The sequence below is a fragment of the Poecilia formosa genome, unplaced genomic scaffold, assembly GCF_000485575.1.
Source record: "Poecilia formosa unplaced genomic scaffold, Poecilia_formosa-5.1.2 Scaffold5, whole genome shotgun sequence".
Taxonomy (NCBI): Eukaryota; Metazoa; Chordata; class Actinopteri; order Cyprinodontiformes; family Poeciliidae; genus Poecilia; species Poecilia formosa.
In genome coordinates this window covers 3,810,120-3,835,369 of record NW_006799944.1, presented here as the reverse complement: position 1 = coordinate 3,835,369, position 25,250 = coordinate 3,810,120, and the positions used below count along the sequence as shown (strand labels likewise).

General features: G+C 37.9%; 2 protein-coding genes and 1 long non-coding RNA gene across 10 annotated transcripts in view; 2 read left to right on the top strand and 1 right to left on the bottom strand.

The window, feature by feature from the left end:
* LOC107837631 (uncharacterized) lies at window positions 1-24,020 on the bottom strand. Its single transcript, XR_001663672.1, has 3 exons — window positions 23,652-24,020; window positions 2,622-2,629; window positions 1-14 (listed from the first exon to the last, which is right to left on the bottom strand). It is a non-coding gene; the product is annotated as an uncharacterized LOC107837631 (long non-coding RNA).
* ube2d4 (ubiquitin conjugating enzyme E2 D4) lies at window positions 2,950-10,614 on the top strand. 2 transcript variants are annotated; one of them, XM_007564016.2, is made up of 7 exons: window positions 2,950-3,240; window positions 4,820-4,883; window positions 5,053-5,084; window positions 5,175-5,252; window positions 5,368-5,473; window positions 7,372-7,465; window positions 8,108-10,614. In XM_007564016.2, exons 1-7 carry the CDS (start codon window positions 3,217-3,219, stop codon window positions 8,151-8,153), a joined length of 444 nt encoding a protein of 147 aa, XP_007564078.1. In that variant the 5' UTR covers window positions 2,950-3,216; the 3' UTR covers window positions 8,154-10,614. The 2 variants fall into 2 exon arrangements, with proteins under 2 accessions (XP_007564078.1, XP_016533172.1); XM_016677686.1 differs by lacking the exon at window positions 2,950-3,240 and adding an exon at window positions 3,741-3,859.
* Window positions 12,167-25,250, top strand: part of dbnlb (drebrin-like b) — a 16,511-nt gene continuing 3,427 nt past the window's right edge. The window contains exons 1-14 of one of the 7 annotated variants that reach the window (XM_007563985.2): window positions 12,175-12,378; window positions 13,856-13,911; window positions 14,125-14,237; window positions 14,329-14,403; window positions 15,466-15,615; window positions 16,394-16,471; window positions 16,838-16,989; window positions 17,072-17,126; window positions 18,222-18,296; window positions 18,552-18,675; window positions 18,952-19,065; window positions 20,190-20,270; window positions 20,486-20,544; window positions 20,632-20,719. In XM_007563985.2, the coding sequence (XP_007564047.1) occupies window positions 12,296-12,378; window positions 13,856-13,911; window positions 14,125-14,237; window positions 14,329-14,403; window positions 15,466-15,615; window positions 16,394-16,471; window positions 16,838-16,989; window positions 17,072-17,126; window positions 18,222-18,296; window positions 18,552-18,675; window positions 18,952-19,065; window positions 20,190-20,270; window positions 20,486-20,544; window positions 20,632-20,719 (1,303 nt within the window). In that variant the 5' untranslated portion in view covers window positions 12,175-12,295. Of the gene's footprint in view, window positions 12,379-13,855; window positions 13,912-14,124; window positions 14,238-14,328; window positions 14,404-15,465; window positions 15,616-16,393; window positions 16,472-16,837; window positions 16,990-17,071; window positions 17,128-18,219; window positions 18,297-18,551; window positions 19,066-20,189; window positions 20,271-20,485; window positions 20,545-20,631; window positions 20,720-25,250 lie in introns of all 7 variants that reach the window. The other 6 variants (XM_016677650.1, XM_007564004.2, XM_016677671.1 and 3 more) reach the window with 6 other exon arrangements.

The window sequence follows — 25,250 nt, the reverse complement described above, 5'->3', positions numbered from 1 at the left end:
AATATTTGATTTGACTTTTAAACTTATACCTGCAACGAAAGCTACAAAAGTAAAGATAAACACTTGAGGGGGAAAAAAACACAAAACAAAACAAAGAAAAACTCAGAAACTTTCCAGGTCAGAGGCCACCTTAACACTGACAAGCAAAATCAAATCACAGCTAAGGAAATGAGCCATGAACTTCTGATTGCTCCATACATAATGACCCTTTTTTCCAGTTGCTCAGCTCAAGAATTATTTGATTGTGCAGAGTGCTGACTTCACTGCAAACATGAGCACTGCTTGCACATATTGCCTGTGTGTATAATCAAATCAAGACCACTGATACAAGGAGTGAACAAATATCTCTTAGTACGCAGGAACAATGGATCTTTGTTCCATAAGAGAGCCCTCAGAAAGCTAATAGACTGACCGAAGGTAGGACACCTCGGGGGGACTGTGAGCCCAGGCTTGTGCACTGCCATTAATTGGTAGTGCTTTTATTGGATAATTTAGACATTAGCAGGAGCCATTTAAGTTAATTTTGAAAATGACAGCAAGCATATGTGCTTTGTCATGGCAACCGTGGGAACAAAAAAAAAAAAAAAAAGAAGTGCTATTGAAGGGAATGTGCAGAGGCACAGATGCAGCGTTAGTATGATTTCCACAGTGAGTGGAACGTTTACAGTTGAACTTTCATGTGATCAAAAAAAGATAGATCACGGGAGTCTGCTGAGTCTGTGCTTCCAGATAACACTACATCACTATAATCCTCAGAAAACATATAACCTCACACAGTCGCTCTTTCTGACACATTTAAACCTCGGATAATGCGAGATTTTTGCGACTAAAACTAAAAACAACCATAGGCACCGGTGGGAAATCCCCTTCTATTTCAGCGATGTTTTAATCATAAAGACACAAACATTACTACACATTTCCTCGAAATGTTACAAGCCAGCATTTTAATCTCCGTTGCAGAGGTCCCTGCTGTTTTCTGGCAGCTACAAGCCCCGCTGGTTTAAAACAAGCAATGGAAAGCAAAGAGTCATAATTTGGGACTGCAGAAGGAGCTACAGTAGGGCGACCCTGGGAGGCTTTGTGAACTGAGGCTTAAAGACAACAACGCGTGGGCTTGACTTTGTCTGAAAACCGCATGCTGATAAATGGCCTCTCCAAGTAGACAAACTGAGAACACAAGGCCCCTGCTGCACAAGACCCAAACTGCTACCTCTGCTGCTCACTGAATCTGATTACTGGCAGGCCCCGAGGACAGGCAGGTCATTGAGAGCACCGAGATGAGCAAACAATAAGATATTATCTGAAGGAATCTTCAGTTTTCCAAAGGAAAATGGTCCCTCTCAGTGTCACATTGACGATAGGATCGTCAACCTGACACTGAATCAGCCATTTAAGAAGAATGAACACTACGTCCCATTCATGCACACTCTCTAAAATAATGAGAGGTCTTTTTTCACCCTTGTTTAAGACATATAAAGGGGAGCTCATGCGGTTCTGCGAGACAAGGCCGTGCAGAAACCGGAGCATGCAGCTGACTCAGATGAATATGCCTTTACAGTGATTGGGTGTTGAATGAACAATTCCAAAGACCCCCCCCCCTTTTTTTTTTCTTTATATACATGAAAATAATATACCCGTTTGACTTTCATTGCTTCTGATCCATTGTTATGCACATCCCCACTTATAAAAAAACAAAAAAACAGATTATCTGAAAACAAACAGTTTTCCACTAATGAGACAAGGAGTTTCAGTTTAAAAAATAAAATAAAAATAAACTTTGCAAAAATATCGTTAAGTGAAAGGTTCACGATACTTCGAGCTTGTTGAGTGATTGCTGTACTTTTGTTCTTTTCAAATAGTGACATCTTGTGGACACCTGGAGTCACCGAATACATTATGTCTTATGCAAACGAAAACCTCTCCTATGAAAAGAAATGTCTGAAAGAACTGCAAAAATTACTTTTAAATCAGACATGTGCTTACATTAAACAATACGAGAGCCACACAGTTTTAAAAGTTTAAATTATGTAGTAATAAATATTATTACTGAAGCCTTGATTTTTCTTCTTTTTTTTACCAAAAAGAAAAAGAAATTGTTTTGAATCTTGTTTAGCTATTGTCATGAAACATTTATTAAACCAATTAATCAGTTCTAGACTACTATATACCTGAGAAAAAGTTCAGCTGTCCCAGCAAAGTTTTCCTTACATTTCCTAACAATATTTCCTTTTTTAACCCCCACACATAAATTATTGAGATCAAATAACAAATTTTAATATTGAGCAAATTAGATAACCTGACTAAATAAAAAGTCTGTTTTATTTTATTTTATTTTTTTTTAAATTATTCTTTTCAGATGTGACCTTCAAACATCTTACAGCTGAAAATGAGGAGTGGTGTAAAAATTTGAACATTTTGCAAAACTGAAGAAAAGACAACACAGACACTGATCAGGCAAGCTTTCAAGAAACAAGCAGATACACTGAAGGAACAGTCATTTCCAAGGTGAACTTGTTGTGGTTTACATGTCACAGCAATCTGACAATCTGTTTCTCTTTACCTGGTCTTCAGAGTAGGGCTTAGAGAAAGAAGCCTTTTTTACCAGAGGAAAAACAAAAAACATGTATTACTAGAATCGCCTAAAAACTTGTGAACGAATATGTTATGGTCTGCCATACTGGACCAACCTGAACTGGAACTTTAGGGCCATAATCACGAACCTTTGTCAAGGTGGGTGAAGTTACAAGCGGTTCCAAATGCCTATCACTTTTAGTCACTTTTTTAGAATAACTTGAGCACAGGACAGTAAGATTTTGAATTGGCGTATGCTTAATTCAAAATTAAATATTGCAGAATATTTGTGGGTTTTTTTTTATTTATTTTTTATTTTTATTTTATTTTACTGCTCTGAACCCTTGTTACATAGGTCTCGCGATAGCAACTGTTCGCTTAGCACGAAGAGGAGTCAGACACACACTGCTAAAATATCTCCGGATGTTTTGTTGCTGTCTGAAGTAAGAGCGACAAAAAAGACACAAGGTTTATCGCACTAGTTGTGCTCCTGCCCAAACGCCCATACCTCCCGCATCTCAGATGTGATTTCTTGACTGAAGGCAGAGCTGAATTTATCGGTACGCGGCCGCAGAATCCTAATTGTATGTCTGAGGTGCTAACTGTTAGCTGACAGGCTACCTAGCATAGCCAGCCACTGGAGCAATGGCGTTGAAAAGAATTCAGAAGGTGAGTGTATTTTTTTTTTGCTTTCATAACAGGCCAAACATTGTCGTGGATGTTTCTCTTTTAAAATGGCTCGCTGTTTAAAGATGGTATCTTGGTGTTACATTTCTACGGTTAAATTTTGCCTCAATTCTGTGTTTCTTTGGGCTGTTTTTCAAAAATAATTCAAAGACAAAGGCGAGTTGACCACCACTGGCCCAGTTGGTGCATTGCTACAGTGATGTTGGCACACAATAATCCGTGAACCGCTTTTTAAATATTGTTGCTTGTTTGGCTGAAATGTTTTCTATTTAAAAAAAAAAACAAAAAAACTTTGCAATGTGTCCTGTCCTTCTGTTGGGATAAAAGTAGTTCAGAAGTCAGTTCACAGATTAACGTTTGGCTAGCTTTTATCGGTACGTTTATGAAGTGGGGACGTTGGATTGACTGGTTGCCATGGCAAAGATTTCCGGATAATTTCCCAGCTTTTCAGTGGTCAGAATCCTTTTAGTTTCTCTCTAACGCTGTAGCGGATGATGTATTTACTCGCTGAATGACAGCTGCACGGTGGTTGCCAAATTTGAACCCTACAGTCAGTGTTGCCATATATGGAATGGCAAATGGGCCACTGGAGCAGGCTATGGTGTGTATTTATATAATAGGCTTCCTTTCAAGTGACGTTAAATAACAGGATTGATTTCTATTTAAGAGTCTAGTGTTTTGCTGTCTGTGTTGATTGTGTTAATATGTTTATTTGTTGTTGGGTTGGATTTGTGGTTAATAGCAGAGAAGGTGAATAGTTTTATTTTGCTACAAGTAGATCACTTTTTTTTAAATCATTTTTTAATGTAAAACGTTTCTGATTAAGTTTTGTGCTACTTATATTTTAGACACGTTGGATAATTTGAATTACTTACAAACAACACTTTTAGCTGTAAAACTTATTGCCATGTTTCATAAGAAATATGTTGCATAAGTCGGACTTTTATATCAAAACAAAAAAAATGGGGTTTGCCTTTAAAAAAGAAAAAAACAATTGGAATAAGTATTAGGGAATTGACTTGTAATAACCTTAGCCAGTAGGTCACATTTTTTTTACTGTTAAATATATTAATGTGCTTATTAACAAATTCCTTCCAGGTTTTGCAGTTAAGATTAAAAAAAAAACCTACAGTTTTAAACTGCATTACGAAACAAACTTGAACAACTCTAAAACTTAGTTTGGTCTTTGCCAGCTGCAACTTCTTTTGCCACGTATGCTCCAGAGAAGTTGTGACTAATGTCACTTAGTCATACAACTTAAAAAATACTTTAGTTTGAACTTTGAGTCATGGAGATAAGTTGGAGATTCCTGAAAGTTTGCACTCATAGTAAAAACTGTCCCTATGTAGTGTGAGCTTAAAATGTGGACTGGTTTAAAATAAACAGAAAGTACTGTTGTTGTTTTTTTGTACATTTATGTTACGGTAATAATAGTTGAATCATTAGCTATAAAAGATTGTTTAATAAAACTGCAAGTTTGTTTGTTAAGCCTTTATAAAAATGCATTTAAATGGTTTCACACATTCAAAGCTAAACATATGTGTGACTGTTTTTCTTCAAGGAACTGTCCGACCTGCAGAGGGACCCTCCTGCCCAGTGTTCTGCTGGACCAGTCGGTGATGACTGTAAGTATTGTGTTATGGACGTATGGCTGAATGTAATAATAATACTAATACCAGGACACCCTGGCTAAAATTATTTTGTCTTGTCGTACAAAATAAATATTTTCTGTTGTGTATTTTGAATTTTATATCAGTATATCAAATTTATATAATTGTTTTTTTTTCTAAATAGTGTTTCATTGGCAGGCAACAATAATGGGTCCAGTAAGTACATCTGTTTCCAACTTTCAGCTAAAATATGAAGCGATTTTATTTAAATGTATTGTAACTTTGTTTCTGTTTCTATGCCACCAGAGTGACAGCCCATACCAGAGTGGAGTGTTTTTCCTCACCATTCACTTTCCAACAGATTATCCCTTCAAACCACCAAAAGTAAGAGTTGTCTTACACTTTAGTAGTTTTCCAGTTTGGCACGATTAACTCATTAATACTAGTAGAATGCAGATGGTTTTTGACTACTTTTATGTTATTTCATGTTTTGCCACAGGTTGCATTCACAACAAAAATATACCACCCTAATATCAACAGCAATGGAAGTATTTGTCTGGACATCCTGAGGTCACAGTGGTCACCTGCACTCACAGTGTCAAAAGGTAAATACCGGTTAGTTGCTAAAGGAATCACTAGCACTGATAAAAGTAGAGGTGGGTGATATAGTAATTGAAAATATTGATGCGATTGGTGCATTTTCTCAAATGTTTTGTAGCAAATAGGATCTTTAAACCAACAAAGAGCATTAAGTATTATATGTAGCAAGGTAATTAATTAAAAAAAATATATATTTTTTTAGTTTTCTCCCCGCAAATATAACTTTGACTTTTGACAGAAACAGAATGAGAATGTATATGTTTTTGCATGTTTTTTTTTTTTTTTTTGTTTTTGTTTTTTGGATTTCTACTTTTCACAAGTCAAATTTCTAAATTCTAACCTGTTCTATTGAGGATGTAGAATATTACAAAGTCACTCTTATATGTGACAATACATTGATGAAGAGGATATTTGATGCAGAAAAGTTAGACCACCTTTTTTTCTAGAGAAATTTTCGCTGGACAAAATAGAAATTTTAAATTGGCTGAAATGTACAGATTATGGATTTTTGGTCAAATTATTGCTTCAAATGTGGGATTCAAAATGTATTTAACTTTGTAGACATTTCTGACATTTTCATTTTGCTAAAAGAAATTCCATTACATTTGGACCGGAGGGATGTGGAACTCTTTAGTTTCTGTAATGTGCAGTGATGTGTGTGTAAGAGGATAGTAGCAGTCTGGGCCTCATACTGTTACTGTTGAACAGCTTCAACACATGAGTTTTCTTTCAGAGATGCTTTTCCATTGGAGGAACCATTTTCAGGAAGCAGTGTAGTTGTCTTAGCCCCATATTTTAATCTTTGTAAAGCAGATGAACCAGGACCAAACTAGTCCAAAATATCACAGTATTCACCAAAATTATCTTGCATATTATCTTTGTCTAATGTCATGTAGCCCTTACTGACATTTAAAACATTAATGCAGTCAGATGTCAAAACAGAAATGGTCATTAATGGAAGTGGAAAGTGCACTAGAAGTATTTCTGGAGGTGGACAAATGAATACTCTCATCAAAGCCATATTTTCAACAGTTTGAACTGTTCATGTTATGATATTTTAATTTTATGATATATCCGAAGTACTGCTTATTAACATTGTAAAACTATCATGACCCCAAGAATTGTCTATTATTAAGTGAATTTGCTGCTGCATGTCTGGCTGGTTAATGCTCCTCTGAAACTCAGACACCACTCAGCCTTTAATCTTTGCAAAATCAGTGAATATTACAAAGCTCCTCTGGGCTATAAGTGGTTTTAATTTATTTTTAGAATGCAGCCGATGTGAAATAATCACAAGTAATGGCTGTGAAAGTTATGGCTGTTGTCAAAACTGCCGTGAACAGTCTGGTGTTATTGCTGCATTGTTCTGATTTCGCAGTTTTTAATCGGATTCCGTAATTTGCCTTTTTGCTGGCTGCGATCCTCAGATCACAGAAGCTAAAGCAACTACAGTCCTGGCAGAGGAGGAACCTTTTGATGTCGGTGAATGTAACTTATGTAAAAACTTTGATTGTGGACTTCACAGTGAAAACAGCTGACTAATGGTGTAAAGTAGAAGATTATGGGAAAGTAATTTCCAGGTTCAAATGACATTAGTAGTACTAATGTGCTTAAGTAGTACTAAGAAGCAGATTATCATCTCAGAAGATCAACCCAGGGAGATTGACTCTGGTCACATTTATAGCAATTTGAGTTAAAGGCGAAACTACAACGGAGAGGCTGGAAGAAAGCTAACCTCAGCATCATGTCTGCATGTAGATTGCTAACACCTAAAATCTGGTTAGACTTCTGTATGTTGTGATTTTTGGACAAGATGTGTTTTTTAGATATTGAATATTTTCTCCAGTTGACAGTTATTAAATTTATTGTCTAACTTTTAAGCTTTTCATTTATTTCTCCACAGTATTATTGTCTATCTGCTCCCTTCTTTGTGATCCAAATCCAGATGACCCTCTGGTTCCAGAGATTGCTCATACATACAAAGCTGACAGGGAAAAGTGAGTGCATTCTGATTTTTTTGTTTGTTTGGTTGGTTGGTTTTTAGGGAAATAAACTTAAATCAGAGGTTTCCAAAGTGTGTCCTAATGTTCATTTACTGCCCTTGAAATAATTTTGTGAGGCTTTTGGCCACTTGGACAAATTCTCATTTAATATGTTCAATAACTAATTAGCTGGTTTTACTCAAATGACGACTTCGGTGCAACCAGGGATTAATCTTGGCTAAATGCAGCAAGTGTTTGCAAAGAGAGCGACCTGCTTTATATGTGCTTGTTGCTGAGAACCGTTTAGGAATACATTTTAGATCAGAGCTAATCTTCTAAGAAGTTTTCTAAAAAAAAAAATAAAAAAAGGCAGATATAAGATACCTATTTTATATTTTGCCTCCACAATGTATCCTTTCAATAGTCTTCTTTGAACTTTTCAACAAAATATGGCATTTCCAGTTTATTGTTGGAACAATTGAAAATTTCACGATAAAATCATTTCCCAATTTTTCTTTTTTTATTTTTTAAATAAAAATTAATGACACTATTGGGGCCTGCAAGTGCATTTAACTTGAGGTTTTTGGACACCACTGGTTTATAAAGAGTACAGCATCCAACTTGAAACCAATCTAAACTGTTGCTTGCTTTTTCCAGGTACAACAAACTAGCAAGAGAATGGACACAGAAGTATGCTATGTGAGAACACCAGGGAGATCAAAATACAAACGAGAACAAAAGAACCCACAAAGGATTTGTTACTTGATACAAATGAACAACGGAGATGAGGGAAACGAAAAGTTTAAAAAACAAAACAGCCCACATTTTGAGAAGGAAGCGATCCAACGCGGTACGGCGCCTCTTGGCTTTTGGTGTGCTGAGCTGCTACAATGTGCTGTCCTTCATTACCGGTATAGATCTGCAGAGCAGGACCCGGCGGCCTACTTAAAGCGCTCCCATATGGAATACTGGAATTTCTTTACAGTCCCTGATGCCACACACTGACTGTAAACTGGTAGTCATTCTGTCGTGAATTATCACGGTTGTTATTCATACGCTTCATTCTCATCGTCGTGCTATTGTTCTGCAGAGATGCAAACTCTTCGATCTAGGAGAGTGGCTTTTCCTTCATTTCAGAGGTACTTCATGCACCCTATTGGATTTCTTCTTATTTCTGTACTTTCATGTATTTAGTGGCCTTTCTGTGTTAGACTGTTTAGTAGATGTGCAATTGAGACAGAATGTTTCTTGTTGAACACAAAAGGGTACGGCAGATCGATTATCTGTTGGCAGTAACTGTCTCTACCCCAAAATAATGTGAAACTCAAAAGAAAAAAAAACAAAACAAATTAGTCTCGGTTGTCGTCAGTAATTGAAACTCAAAAATAATTTTACAGTTTTGAAGACACTGGAGACCTACTGTTTTAGAGTCAGTGTTCTGGGACCCCATGGGCTAGATTTCCATTCCCCTACTCTCACACACGTTGTCATTGCACTTGTATACGATAGAAATAACCACCGGTCACTGATCTTTTCATTGTGCAAAACAATACTACTGTCATTTTGTGTAACGTAGCTACAAACACGGCTAGTCCTCCACTTAATGCTCCGCTGTGCTCCACCCCGTTGGTACAGTTACTCAGGTATCTAACCAAGTTATCAGACTTGACGAGCATCGACCCATTATATTATCTTCCCTTTATGTACAGTGCTCATCTCTATTCACCTTAGGAAAAAAAATAAATAAAAAAGAAGAAGAAAAAGCCAATTTCTCATGAAGAGGCAATGTGTTGCGCACAAATAAATGCTGTGTAAGAAGTACTGTCATCCTCACTATCCCTCTGCAGGACTTTTGATATTCATCAAAGAACACCAGGATTTCATGAGCTTTCAGATGTCATAATGAGACTTACACGCTACTGTTTTACTGTAATACAAGGACCCTCTAGTTTATGGTGGTGTCCCTTGTTGTTGAGGAGTCTGTGCAAAACTTTGCCATTTTAAGTCGTGAGCACTTAGTTACTTGACACGTTAAATATGATGACACTATAAATTGCTTTAAACAGATGATATGAAGCTTTGTTGTTTTTTTTTTCTTTTTTTTTGTCATGTTCATGAGGGGTCTGCAAAGTTTTGTTTTGGATTTAACTGACAGTAACACATTTTGTCTGGGTTATACATATGTGACTGTATTTTTCGAAAGCTTTTAGTTTTAGGCTTATTATTTTTCTTTATGTCACAAAAACTGAACGTGATTGTGAAGTGTCATGATGTCATATTTTTAATATACTCCACTGCTGGACAAGGCAGATAAGAAAAGTTGTGATTGTGTCTCATTATGCTGGTGCTGCCAATATAAAGGGAAATGTTTTTTTGTTTTTATTTTCTGCTATTGAGGCATTATTGAATAGGTTTAACACAAGGAAGGTGCATAGTTAAGCATGACTGATTGTAGAAGCTTTGTAGAATTAACACTGAATTAGGCACATAACATAGATTATTATTAGCTGTTGTTATAGAAGCCAGTTAAAAACAATTTCTAGAAAAAAAACCAACGCATTCTAAAGCGTTAAAAGTATATTCTCTATATGCAGTGAAAGGCTTAGCTGCATGATCCAGTTGCTCTATAAATTCAGTTCAAGTGCAGTCATCTATTTACATGTTCCAGCTGTGCAGCTCAATTCGCCCTCGAGTATAAATACGAGCGATGCCACATTTTAATTTCTCTATCCAGCGTGCGCCGTAGAATTTTTTATAGGCAGCTTTGGCATGCTTTGCACTCTGGAGAACCTTCTCACAGCCATTTGCCAGATATCAGGGATTTTGTTACATTTCATCTGCCTAACACCTCAAACTAAAACATTTATTAGCCTTAACCCTCATTTTTATATATCCTGGAGGATGTGTCGTTAACCGTAAATTAGCTGTCAAGACCTTAGCCCCAAATTGGGTTGTTCGTCCCGTTCAAAGACACGGGGAACCTGCTTGAACAGTACTAATGTCATGGCTTTTGTCGGAATGCAGAACCTGCCTTCACGCATCTGAAAATTTGGAGTAAATTATACTTCAACTGCCACCGTGAACCTACATGTCTTTACATAGCAGAAACAAGATAACTAATAATGACATTGTTATAACATGAAAATAAAGTTCATCTTGGTTTACTGCTGTCTGTTTTGGTGTTTGTGTGTTTATACGATGAGCTAGTGAGCCAGTGATGGTGTCGAAAGAGGCATAAACATTTCACATTAAAAACATTTCACATAAACTGAAAGTGTTAAGGAAACTTGTGAGCCGTTAGTCACGCGTGCACGAATGTGGCCTGTACGAAACTGTCAAGATGAAAAGTCCTGTGTGCAATTTGCTAAAACCCAAAGAGGGAAGTTCAGACATGTGAACGAAGACCCAAGTTGTTTTGTTTGACCTACATGCAAAACACTTTGGATGGCAGAACATCAACACCTTCTCGGTGACACACAGTGGTGGCAACATGATGCGAGCTAAGTGAAGGGCAGTACTGGAAGGAATACCTGTTAGCGCCTGCAAAATAGTTGGGGCTGGTGCAGAATTTCACCTCTCAGTGGGAGGATGACACTAGACATGCAATAATTTCATTGTGCACATCGGTGATGACATGTCTAAATAAATTATTTAACTCAAGGTTCTCCACCGAAGTTCCCGATAACTTTGGCTAATATGGAACTGAAATTATTTAAATGTTTCTTTTTTTTCCCCCTCAACAAAATGTACTTCTCATTTTAAATGTTTGCTTTGTTACCTAATAAAATAAATGCCGTTGTGGTTCTTAAACTTTACCATAAAGCAACCTATTTTTTAATTGGCAGTCTTTTTAAAACCTGGTGTATTCTTTTCAGTGTTCCTCAGTTCTATATATTTTTGCATTTAAGTACAAATAAAGACAATTTGAATAGTAAAGATTATCGTCCCCTGGCCAGATCAAGGCGTATTCATATGTCAGAACGGCCTAATCAAAGTCCTCGCTGAAATCCGATTGAGAACCAATGGCGAGACTTCAAAACTGCCCGCCAGTCTGAGCTTGAGTTATTTTGAAACACAAATGTCTCCAAGGAACATTGATAAAAAAAAATCCTAATTACAATGAAAGTCCTTTTACACATATTGACTGTGGGAGCTGACTATGTATATTTTTATGTTTTTATTTGTGTAGTTGTGCTGCTTGTGTTGTTTTAACACATAAACAATGTCACATGCTGCTTTTATTTTAATTATGTGAAGCACTTTGAAATGCCTTGCTGCTGAAATGTGCTATACAAATAAAATTTGATTGATTGATTGATTGATTGATTGATTAAAATCCACTGAAGTTTGTAGTTGGGGAAAAAAATATATATAGTGAATACTTTTGCAGGTTCAGCACGAACCTTTATTTGAAGTGTGTTTAGTTTTTATAACTCGGGGGCCTTTAAAACCCTTCTTGCCCAGGGGGTGTCTTTTTGTAGATGGCCACTGATTACCTTTCACCGACGCACACTGGGGTACATTTGATTAACAAATTCGCATGCGCGGCTTTTACGGAGGCAGAACTACACATTATTTAAAAAGGGAAATATTCGTCTATAAACCAATTCTCTTGAGAAACAAAGCGGTGCTTCTTAGAAATGATTCGGACAGGACATGAAATTGCAGTCATGTATATTATCAAGCGAAAACGTGTTGAGGAGCCCCTCCATCCGGGAGTCTCGGCGCCTAATATGGAGCACACCCTGGGCGAATGTAGCTGAAAGTCAGCATCGCTGCCACTCCTCCTGCAGGAAGGGCGCAGCCCGCAGAGAGCTAGCTCCCTAGCTGTACTCGGCAGAAACGATGGCTGTTAACCTCAGCAAAAATGGCCCTGCGTTAACAGCTGCCTATAAAGAAGTAGTGGATGAAAAATCCGACACGAACTGGTAAGGGGCACCACCTTTAAAGCGGCGCTAGCGCCTCACAAGAGGTTCGGGTTAGCTTACAACATTTGCTAGCTTTGAGTGTGTCGTCAAATAAGTTGCATTGAATTTGATTGACTTACATGGTAACTTGATTTCTATTAGTATTTGCCTGCTGGAATTTATGATAATAATAACCTCAGTATAAATTAGAGTTCTTCTCATGGGATGAATTGTCGTGCTGACAACTGATTGGCAGGAATGTTTAAGGTTTGGAATATGCTAACCTAATACCTGGTAATCACGGAAGCATGTAATTTTAGTGAAATGTTACCTCATGTATATTTGTAGCACTTGTTAAATGATCTAATGAAGTATTTGAGGTAAGACTTTCACCTATTTCACCCACTTCCTGGCGAGATAGAGGCTAAACATGACTGAGTATGTGCGAGGCAAACTGAGAGACTTCCTCTTTCAGATAACAAACCTCACAGCGCTGACACTGCCTCTAGATAGAAACCTGTTGATGACCGCTGCAGTGTTTAACTCCGACCTGAATTACTTAATCCAAAGGGGAAATTGCTCCGGGAATCCTTTATAGCTCGGACCTCCCTCTAAATGTATGTTCTGAATGTTTCCCTGTGTTTCTTTTTTTTTTTTTTTATCTTTTTACAGCCCTCTTTCACTTATTCAGTAACTCTAGTTATTTTTCTTCCCGTTATGTTTTGCAGACTGGATGAAACAAAAGGAGAATAGGGATCTGACTTTGCTTTGGCTACTTTCGGAGAGAGCTGGTTTCTGATTCTAAGAAGTAGTTTGTACTTCGCAAATAGGAAGGAAATGTATTTTCAGTGTTTGTCTTTGGTTAAAAGTAGAAACTTCACTGATCTGGCTTCCCCTGTCCGATACCGATTTCTGATTTTTTTTAACCCTTCTGCTTTTTTGTCCCCCATTATGGACTATGTCACTTTAAAAAAGAAAAGTGTGACCCGTTTGCTTTGATAGACATTTTAAATCCAACAGAAAGTGAATTAATTTATAAGATTATCCCATTGGAATGGTTACTTTACTTTAGTATAGCACCAAGCTGTTGGTTGATGCATATGTACATTTAGTGGAAGATTTTAGTCTTGATTCATATTTATGAAAAGCATTTAAAATGATGTCTGAATACCTTCAGTGACCCAGTCTGTGTGATTGATGCATCTCTAGTTAAAACCTGGCAGATACTTCTGTCATTTTCTGCTTCATGTAAAACACACAAAATAGTTTGAATTGCCAAGCAAATAAAATTATATGAAACCTTCAATTAAGACAAAGGCCAGCAGCCTAGAAAGTTTACTAACATGTCTGTTTCTAAAGAGGATTAAAACTGCAGCAGCCGCATTTACAAAACTCTACTTCCCTAAAAGATCTCGTGGGAAGAGGGGCTTAAGTGTCATGAATGCTTAAAATGGGTTAATGAGTGATAAAACGCTGTACGTCCTTGTGTTTTCCACAGGGCCTTGTTCACCTACGAGGGAAACAGCAATGACATTCGCCTGGTAGAAAAAGGAGGTAAATAACCCAGTTGTTGTTGTTGTTGTTATCAAATGCGTGCAGGAATGTCTCTGTCAGCATGCAGTCGTGGAGCTCGAATCTGAGCACAAAAGAACTGCTGGTCTTTGCTTTCCAAAGCCCAACATTTGCAAGAGGGGGGGAAAATATGTGCACAGTTACACAACAAACCACAAGAAGCCATCGAATTCTTCCACAATGTTTGTGCATCAGATGGAGGCCTGGAGGAGCTGGTTGAGGAGCTCAACAGTGGAAAAGTGATGTATGCTTTCTGCCGGGTCCAGGATCCCAATTCCGGTCTGCCGAAATATGTCCTCATCAACTGGGTCAGTGCTGCATGGTTTCTGTCCTGCGTTTAATTAAACGCGCGGCGCAGTCACCCCTCGTTAAACGCTTCGATAATGGTTTGCGTTTCAGACCGGAGAGGGTGTGAAAGATGCCAGGAAGGGAATATGTGCAAACCACGTCAGCGCCATGGCCAATTTCCTCAAGGTAATGGCGAATGTTTGAGGCTACATGAAATATGCAACTTTTTCTGTGTTTTTCTTTTTTTTTTTTTTACTGTGAAAAAAATTATTTTAATAACAGCGTGACGGGTAGTGCGGAAGAAAAAGATTATGTATTTATTTTTTAGCTTAACTTTTTTCACCTTGCCGTTGCTGCAAAATGTCAGAAAAGGCATGTAGTTTTATCCTGCATCATTTTCTGTCAGCACAGTTGCTGAGAAAATTGCCATCACAGGATTGGCAAAAACTCTTTTTTGAATCTTAGTTGTTTATTGAAAGTTTGCACTTAACATCTGGGTATTTAGTAGTCACATGTCTAAATTATAATTATGATTCTACCTAATGATACTAAACAAAAAAGGGTAAAATTGTCCTTTTTTTATCACTGCATCCAGTTCTGATGGTAGAAGTGAGTTAGCCTCAAGGTTGCACAACATTAGCTCTATTTAATTTGTAGTTCTGCTGCTAAAAGTTGTAGTTTCTGAAAAGATTATGATAGTAAACAATTCAGGGCTTTGGAAAAGCCCTAGAACATTTTCACATTAACTTAACTATAAACCTTAATATACTTTAAGCGATAGATCAACACAAAGTAACACACGCTTTTTGAAGTTCAAGGAAATGATTCATGGTTTTCAAAATATTTTTGCTAATCTTTTGAGGTACGTCTTTTGCCCCTGGAGACAGAAATGTTTTCTGTCTCCAGGGGCAAAAGACCCCTTACTCTGACTGTAATCAGTCAGCTCTGAAAATCGGTATTAGTCAATATTTAAATTGGTCAGTCAATATTTAAATTGGTCAGTCTTTTTAACGATCAGTGATCGGCCAGATAACTGCAATCGGTGCACCCTGACCTAACACCTCAATCTCATCATCATGTCTGGCCGCAGATTCTCAGTTGGATTGAGCTGGTTAGCGTGGATCTTTCTGAAAGTGACTTACTCTCTTTTTGATTCGCATGGCGGCTGCTTGTTGCAACATTTTAAAATGTGGTTGTGCGCTGAAAGAGCACTGAAGTCTTTTTTTTTTTTTTTCCCCGCGGCTCCAGGGGGCCCATGTCACCATCAATGCCAGAGCAGATGAGGATGTGGAGCCTGAGGCGATCATGCAGAAGGTGGCCAAAGCTTCAGGAGCCAACTACAGCTTCCACAAGGAAGCCTCCAACCGCTTCCAGGACAGCGGCCCTCAGGGGCCCGTGGTACGCTCCCTCCCCAACAGCATAAGAAATCTCAACACATTTTTATCATTACACAGTGTAGACATAGAACATAAAATATATCTGTATATTTTACTTTAAAATTGCTCTGTGTAACTTTTATGAAAGATGTTTTTGTTTTTATGTGTTTGTTTTTTTTACATATCTAATAAAGCTGTCACTTTGAAAGTATAGAACGAGACGGATGATCTGTGAAAAAATCAGCAGAAATACAGATCGGTCAGAAACAACCAATCAGAGCCAGCAGGGTCTCGGTACTGTCAATCAAGCTTGTGTATGTGCTGCTCGCACCCTCTGTTTGCTCTCTGTCTATAACGGAGCCCGTCACGAATGCTCAGGCTAGTTAGCTTAGCCACCGATGACGGCAGATGAGCAGTTCTTCTTGTGTCTCTGCTGTTGCACATTTATCAGCGCGTACACAAAAGTGACAGACGGCACTAACGCATTCCCCTTGGCTCTGATTGGTTGTCTTTGGCACTAAGAGGGTTTGGAGGAGCTTGATATTTGTATTTTTTTTTTTTTTTCCCCACATGTTATCTTCCTCATACTGTCAGAAAATAGCGACACTTTTAACAAATATGTAAAAAAAACAAACATGCTTTTATAAAAGTTACATACTGCAGCTTTAATGAATCTAGAAGAGCTAAAACATAGAGGCGAGGTGCTTTGGTGTCTGGTTTAACAAACACTTTGCATTGCTGTGGGTTTTATGTATCTGTTTTATACTTAAACAGTGTTTTGTGCTTTTGTCTCCCCTCAGGGTTCAGTGTACCAGAAAACCAACGCCATGTCAGAAATAAGGAAGACCAATAAAGACAACTTCTGGGCACAGGCAGAGGTACGTCAGTTGTAGAACTGTTTCCATGGAGATCTGTGGAGGTTCGCTCTGACCTCAGATGGTCACAAGACTGATGTTCAGTTGATGAAATCATCAACTGATGATTCTGCTTGCACACTGAATCTGCTTGGTTGGCACCATGGAAACATTTTGTGTAGAGAAAAAAGAAAAACCGTCCAAGTTCCTATCTTGGTCTAAAAGGAAGTGCTAAATATTTTTGAACTATATTGAAACTCCTACAGGTTTTTGAGGTTGAAGTTGTTTATGGAAGTGATGAGACTGTCTCTCTCTCTGTTTTTAATGGTGTAAAATTTCAAACGAATTCTGATCCGTTGTTTTTTGTTTTTGTTTTTTGTTTTTTTTTAGAAAGAAGAGGAGAAGCGTCGCCTGGAGGACCGTCGCAAGGCCGAGGAGGAGCGCCAGAAGCTGGAGAGGGAGAGGAAAGACCGAGAGACCAAAGAGGCAGCGCAGAGGGACAAAAGGGACAAGGAGAGATCTTCTCAAATCGACCAACAAAAGTAGGGAGCGTGTGCTCTGGTTCTGGCTTGTTTGTAACAGCATCTTTTAACAGGATCGTCCTCCTTGTTTATTTCCTGGCAGGAAGTATCAGCAGCAGCTGGAAGCTGAGAGCAAAGAGCAGGAAAAGCAACGCTGGGTAAGTGTCTGACTGACAGCCGACTAAATGCTTTTCAGCTCTTCAGTCTGCTGACTGGGATGAACAACAGATTCTTATTTAAGTGGAGTTGGTTTACTATAAAACACTGTTTTGGTAGCTGAGGAGTGCTGGGCATTTTCCTTCTTCGCCATTTCATACCTGTGTTGATATTGTTTGGGTTGATCAGTGAAAAATAATAGCGCCCCCTGCAGGACGTTTTGGACATTGACAGTGGAAATTTTTGCCCTCGCTTGGACAATAAATCCTTTAATAATGAAAGTAAACTTTCTTTGAAAAGGGACTGTGTGCAGCTCAAACATAAATGTCACCATTTGATGGATTACGGCATAAGTTAAATCTCATCTGCGGTCTCTCGGCAGGTTACAAAAAATAGATGTACAATAAAAGAAAAGAAAATATAACACTGCAAGTGACTTCTAGTCACACTGGCACAGACAAACGTACACCTACAGACTTGATCACTGGCACACACTTTTAGTTAATGATTTACATAGCTGAGCAGTTTACGATTAAAACAATTTACGACATTTACTGGGAGTCTGCTATCAAACATGTTTGTGTGACTCCAATAAATATGGATCAAAGCCAAAACCAGTGGAGAAGCTGTGTGATGCCAGGTTTTCTGAAAAATATCTTACTTTTTGTTACCTTTTTTATTAGAAATTCGAACTGGTTTGAACCATTTGACTTACTCTGTTGATTTTTAATGTCAATCTTTTAAAAATACAACTTGTTAAATGCCTCAAAACACTTTTTTAAGCTTAATAAAAATCCAGTCTGTTCCATAAACGGGAAAAACGTCTCGCAGCAACCGCTGTCACAAACCCCAGTTGTCTTCAAAACATCTGCATCGCCCAAGAAATTTCTGATCCATGCTTCACCAATTATTATATTTACTTATTTCTACAAAGAGGAAAACGGATACCATTTTAAATTGCTGAATAATCGATGGGTGCGAAAAGGTGATTGTGGGTAAAATGCGGTGGTGTGATTTGGCGAAAGGGCAGAATGACCCAGAGGCGTAGTGCGCATATCTTGTGAAAATCGTGCCAAACTTAATATCGACACCATCAGGAGGAGCAGCAGCAGCAGAACGATGCAGCTCAGAGGAAAGCAGTCAGGAGAGGCGACTCTGTGGAGAAAGCCAACGTGAGTTTTCCTTCCCAAAAAAAAAAACAGTCTCTCCTGAAGCACCTTTTCCCTCGGCTCTCGCCCTCTTTAAGCTTCACATCTTTGAAGCTCTGTTTCCTTCTTCCAGTTTAGATCTGCAGCACAAATTTCTTAAAAAAAAAAAAAAAAAATCTTTACTAAAACTTTTTCGCCTACTAATGAATCTAGATTTTAGGCGTTTTGTCGTATTTTACTGTTTTTTTTAATTTTTTATTTCTTGTTTTTCCTCTGTAGGAAGCGGCTTCTCTGATCTCTCAGCGCGCCGTGAACCCCAGGGAAATGTTCAAGCAGCGGGAGCGAGGAGTGACTCCCAGCGACTCGGACGCTCCCTCTGCTGCCCCCGACAGCCCTCAGCCAGGTATTGCCCCAGCAGAAGCATCTGACGGCTTGCTTAATTTGCCCCAGCCAACCTTGCATCAGCGTAACACTTTCCTGACTTGCCGTCAGGGAGTGGTAGGTGTGACTGTACATACTCGAAGCTTTTCATCAGACTGTCTAGTTTGCCTCATGGTCGTACTTAACTCTGTCTCCGTAACCATGTCTCTTCCTCCGCTGAGTCTGCCTCCTCCTTGTCTTCTCTCTCATCCATTTGTGGACCCGTGTTTGGGGGGGTGTGCTTGTTTTGTCTGCTCAGGGCGACTTCGAAGCCCTTTTCTGTCTAAGCAAGCGTACGAATCTGAGCGAGCCGGCTCACCTCCGCGCCAAGCTTCTCCTTCTCCTGTGCCAGCTGCTGTTGTCCGTGCCACAGGTCTGAGCTTAACACACACACACACACACACATGCACAAACATACACATATTGACAGGAAGACTGAAACACACCTTCATCTAAACCCAAGTCATATCAAAAGTAATTGTAGCAAAACAAAAAGTGATAGGAAATCTGAGATGTTACTCACACCCACTACTTCTGATTGATTTATTACTGAGAATCAACTTCCTGAGTAAAATATTTCCAAAAAACGGCTTTCATCGAAAATAACACTTGGCTGATTCACACATTAAAACGTGAAAGTGTGGGATTTGATTTGTATTCAGCCCCCGTTATTCTGATGACACAAAATAGCATCCAGGGCAAACCAGTAAATTCATAAGTCACCATATTAGTAAATACAGTTCACCTATGGCCCAGAGATGTGGGGAAATGTAAAGCTATAAATCAGTACATGTCAGAGCGTTGTTCAGTCCATCTTCTGAAAATGCAAACAGACGTGGCTGTCGACCTAAGCTGACAGGTGGAGGTAAGGACGACGTTATTCAGAGAAGCAGCCAGGATTTCCATGGCAACTCTGGTGTAACAGGCCCAGGCCCCAATGTGCAGCGAGACTGCTCTCCGTTCAGACTGTCAGAACTTGAGATTTCTGCAAAGAATGAGGAGAAATATTTCCACCAGATGTGCAAATCTATTAGACATACTCTGAAAGCTGTTATTACAGTGAAATGCGATTCTGCAAAGTACTGAGTCAGATGGGCTGAATACAGCAGCACGCCACACCTTTCAGATTTTTCAAAGATTCTTCTCGATATGAGAATGTGCTGCTCTGACACGTCAGTGTTGGAAATAAGGCAGTGTTACAGCTTAAAGCGGCGAATGACTGGTATAACTCATGTTCCGGCTTTTACACACAAAAACCTCTGTTTCATTCGTCATATTTGTCATCCTCTCCACATTTCTCATGATGTTAATTTTCATTCTTCGTCACGCTTTACGCTCAGCTCGTCCTGTGGACTCCCTATGTTTTTTTTTTTGTTTTTTTTTGGTAACGTAACGAACGCTCCAAGTGGGTCCGGTGGCGGCGTTGAACCTGTGTGGACTTGTGAATGTGCTCCATTGTCTACCTGCGTGTCTGTGCTTGTGTTTTGGGTCCTAAAGAGCCGGATTTGAATGATGATCAGGCCACATTTGAGAAAGATGAGCAGGAGCAGGAGACTCCTCCCCAGGAAGAGAGGAAAGGTGGGGTTCATTTCATTTCCCATCACCTTTAACCCATCATTGATCAGTTTTCACAACCCTGCCATTTATTTAAATGAGCTATCTTTGTTTACTTTGAGTAGCTTTTTTTTTTTTTTCTGCTTGGTTGTTTGTGCTGCCACCTGCTGGCAGGTGACGGTCCCTAATCTCGCAGTATTTCATTTTTTATGTTTTTGTGTTTTATATTTTTTCCCCAGAGGAGGCACCAGCTGCTAACTCGTATGTTGAAGAAACACCTTATGAAGAGCCTGCCCAGGTTGGTGTTCTCCTCTCTGCAGAAAGACACTTCAATCATAAGACGTACCTGAATCTGCTGCGTGAGTTAATGTCGTTTCTCTTGCAGGTCGATGAGAGCAACAATTATGAAATGACTGTAGAGGAAACGTCAGACAGAGGAATCTGTGCCAGAGCGTTATATGACTATCAGGCTGGTGAGTTGTCACAATGCAATATAAAAGGATGGATTATGTCTGTTCTGTGTTACTACTGACTGTCATTTAAACAGCCTGTTAGGGTGGAAATAACATTTCTTTTAAGTACCATTTACAAAAAAAAATGTAAAAGTAAATGCTCTCATTTAAAACAGAAGAGCAACATGTGTTCCTCCTGCTACTAAAGTAATATAACATTGATTATTACAGTTGTAATAATGTGATCTCTAATATCGATATATATTTTTTGCAAGAATCCGAAATAAACTTGCTAAATATAATTGTAGTTTTCAAGTAAAGTATATTATCTTTTCATTCTTCTGTTTTGTAGAGTCACAGAAGCAAAACAGGCTGACATTAGCTAGCTAGCTAGCTAGCACTGCTTGGTTCAGCTTATTGTCTTCACATCATTACAGACAATGGTTGTAGCTTACTAAGCTGACATTTAAAACGGCGTTGCCTTAGTAATGTTTAACGACGCCTCTTTAGTTTTGTTAAATATAAAACAATCTTTAGTTTTCTCTCTCTCAAGCTAAATATATCAGCAGTTTTAGTAAACCGCATTCAAAGATTTTTTAGCCACAAGGCTATTGTTGCATCAGTTTGTTACCGTTGTCACCAAGCTCAAATGCAGTTCAATGCAAACTTAGACAAAATGCAAGGTTAAGTCCTCCAAATTAAAACAAGTACTGCTGGGCACACATGCAGAAAAACTTCAGTGTCATCTTAGCATCTAGGCACTTCTAATTTGCCTATTAATGTTCTCCTTTTAGCATCTGCAGTGTCGTTTGTAAGCTGGTGGTTATTTAGGTTGGGGAACTATTACTCTGATCTCCACTCTCTCAAGCAGCAGAAGTCGTGCAACAAACTCAGAAATGCCACTGGGCTAGTTATTTCTTTCTTGCCAACTAATGTTTTTATTCATATTTCTAAGACCTGCGATTTTAAAATAGCTTAAAAATATTTAGTAATTATGGTTACAGCCAATCTGTAAAGAACTGTGACACTCATAACAATAATTGTATATCTTTTGCATTTACATATAAAAGGAATTCGCAGAACTAAACCTAAAAAAAAAAAAAAACAAAAAGAAAGAAATGATACTCATAGTGGTTTAACCACAGAACTTCAGTTCTAAAACATCAGACCCTTTCCCAAAAAGGATGTTTCCACTGACTTTATACGAAGCTCTTTGTGTCAAGTCTGTACCACACTCTGCTGCTCTAAGACTCTGATACCAATTAGTGGCTGTGAAAAAAAACTGGGTAACAGTTGTGTGATATTATTAAGCTGTGCATAAATACTTCATGTAAACTACGAAAGTATAACTTAGGCCAGTTGTGTTCGAACTCTGCCAAGTGGAACAAAATCCCAAAGTTTAGACACTTGCAGGATACAATTTAGTAATTAGTTTTCCCCCAAAAAATGCACAATTATAATGGTTTTTATTTTAGTTATTTTTTTTGTTTACCATTTAACAAAGTACTCAAATTTCTCAAAAAAAAAAAAATAACTAAAAAAAAATCTGCATATCACTTAATAGGACCCCAACTACCAAGAGAGTTTTAGACTTGGACTCATTTAGTAACTTGACAAACCTCAACGCAATTTAATAGGTCAGAACTGACCAACAAAACATAACATGCACACCATCAAAACGGTTTACAAGTGTAATATTTTCTGTAAACTGTTTTGATGGTGTACATGGTTTTTTTTTGTCAGTTCTTATGGATTAGATTGGAATGAAGAAAATGTTTGTTTTTATTTTGTCAGGCTTAAAATGGGTCCTTCTTCCTTTCAAATTAAAATATATATTGCTAATAAAATATAAACCCTGTCCTATAACCCAACATTTAAAATCAAATATTTTACAGTATGAGAACTGATGTTTTCTAATAATCATATGTTGCACATGATTATTTTCTGGCACAATTTGCCCCAGCAGACGATCAATAGAAAGGCCGTTGGAGATTGTTACTTTAGCTGTTTGAAGCATTGTTTCGACTAGTCTTCAAGGTCTTTAATACCTTAATATGCTTCAAAATGTGATTGAAAACCATTAATGTAGCGCACAGTAGCACAGCTTGAAGGAAAAAGGTGTGGGGAAATAACCTGGCCAATTATGTGTTTAAGACTAAGTACCATTTAGAATAAATAAATAAATGTGATGTATTTGTGGCTGGTTGTCAGAGGAGAACTGATGACTACTTAAATGCTGCCAGATGTTGGAAGATGAACGTGCGTCACAAGTTGGTTATTGAGCTTCATGGTGACTTACAGGATGTCTGACCATTTACTTCATTCTCTCACCACAGCTTAAGAAATCAACCATTTCTGTGCCAATTTTTCTTTTTTTCTTTTTTTGTAAATTGCATTTCGTGGTTGACATTTGTTAGGAACGGAGAACATAAATTACAGACCGAGTCTTTGGTGTGAATTTCACCGAGGGATGTTGCAAGTGTAACAGTTTTATCCTGAGCGCCCTCCTAAGGTTTCCACTCAGCCTCTGCATCAGTGTGTGATTCTCGATCTGATGATAACCTTGAGGGGAAAAACAACGGGTTCAGTTTTAAATGGCATTTAAAGCAAAAAAAACAAAAAAACATGTGGAAGTTTATCTAATCGCTTTAACGTAAAAGATGTGCTGCTAAACTGATTTTAATTCCAGAAAAAAATAGTTTCTACAATGTTTGTATAAAAACCTAAACATGTACAGAACTCCACCTAATTTTGTTTTGCTTTTCAAGTGCTAATTGTGCAGATTATTAAACTACTTTTTTTTGCCATTCTGCTGTTTTATAGAGCAACGTGGTTATAAACTATTAGCTTTTTAATTCATCATAAACCAGTTATCTGGAGTTAGGCTGCAGTTGCTCCTTCACCAGATTTACTGCTTGTAATTAATAGACTGTTAAAGTATAGGATGCTTAACCAGGGCTTAAAGTAAAAAAACAAATCCTGAGCCTGAAACTTATAGTGGTGATAGAAATGAACTATAGCGTTGCTATTGCCACAGTTTAATAAAAAGTGTCTTTGAATAGTGCAAACAATTGCTTCTAACAATACAATTAACAAGCTAAACACTCAAACTTAAATAAGACTTTAGTTCATTTCAACTCAAAACAAAATGTAAAATGTCTGTGCCCTAAAGGTTTGCCTTACAGGCAAAAATCCCTCAACATTAAATGAGTCCTTTCAGTCAATGTTTTTGCAAGTAATTTAGAGCATGCAACATAACCAACTAAATCAGTTTCTCAACCTTTTTTGTGCCAGCACCCCCTATCCCATATCCAGGTCCCTCACCGCCCCCCACCAAAGAATTTGCAGGCTACTTTGCACTGACTATTATGTTATTATTAATATTACTGTCACTATTGTAGGTGTTTTGATTTTTATGCTTGTTTCTGTATTTATCATCAAAAATAATTTCCCAGAGAACAAAAAAGCCATGGGAATAGCAATTATTTTCACTGGTGTCTACAAAAAAATGCAACTTAACATCAGTAGGCCTGACAGCAGCCAATGAGAGTGGAAAAAATATTCTTATTTTGTGCCATTTTCTAGTTGTTAAATATTCCACAAAATGACCAGATAAAAGATGTTCAACATGCCAGTTTAAACTTTGATCTATTTGCAAACCGACTGAGCTCTGCAGCATGAAAACATGGATAGAACTGTAACTACATTAATCATAGCTCTTCTTGTAGGTTTCTGGTGGTTCAGCTCTGTGCTGCCTTCAGGAGAATGGGACATCAGAGTACCATCCATAAAAGTTCACCCACATGGCATTTATTGTGCAAACCAGAGCTTTCAGTGGAAAAACAAAAGTTCCAGATCCTTTTAATGCTGTACAAATATGAGACAGAAACATGGATTATATCTTTATATAGATCTGTCTACTGATTTATAGATTAATAGTTTTACTGGACAGAAATTACAAAGAACAAATATGGTTCTTAATTAAATCCTAATGAGTCAAATTGAAAGTGTCATGGAGTCCTCAGCCTCATGGCATTAACACTGACATGGAAAATAATATTGAAGAAATAAATATAAATCTAATTAAAAAACATAAGTGATAAGTTATTTACTGTTATGGTCTGTAAGATATTTATTCTCAGTATTGGATGTGGTCTCAACAAACCCATGACATTTCAACAATATTATTTTTCCTTTTATCTGGAAATAGTGTCTGTTTATTCTTGCCATACAGTCCTCTGTATTAATTATTGATCGAAAGGTCTTGCCATACCAGTTTATTCCTCTGTATTTACTTTAGTTTCTTAGTTTATTTTTGCATTTTGTTCTTCATTCATTTCCATTTAGTTTCCTTTGATTAGTATTATCATCTCTTGGTTTATTGCTATGTCCACTTTAGTTTCTTTCCTGTTGCGATATATGATTTATTTTATCGTTTATTGACCATCAGTAATCTTCACTCATCACCTGCTGCGCCTCCTAATCGTCATGTTTCACATCATGTGTTGAGTTTTCACTGTCCAGCGTCGGATTCTCTGTTTTTATGCCATAA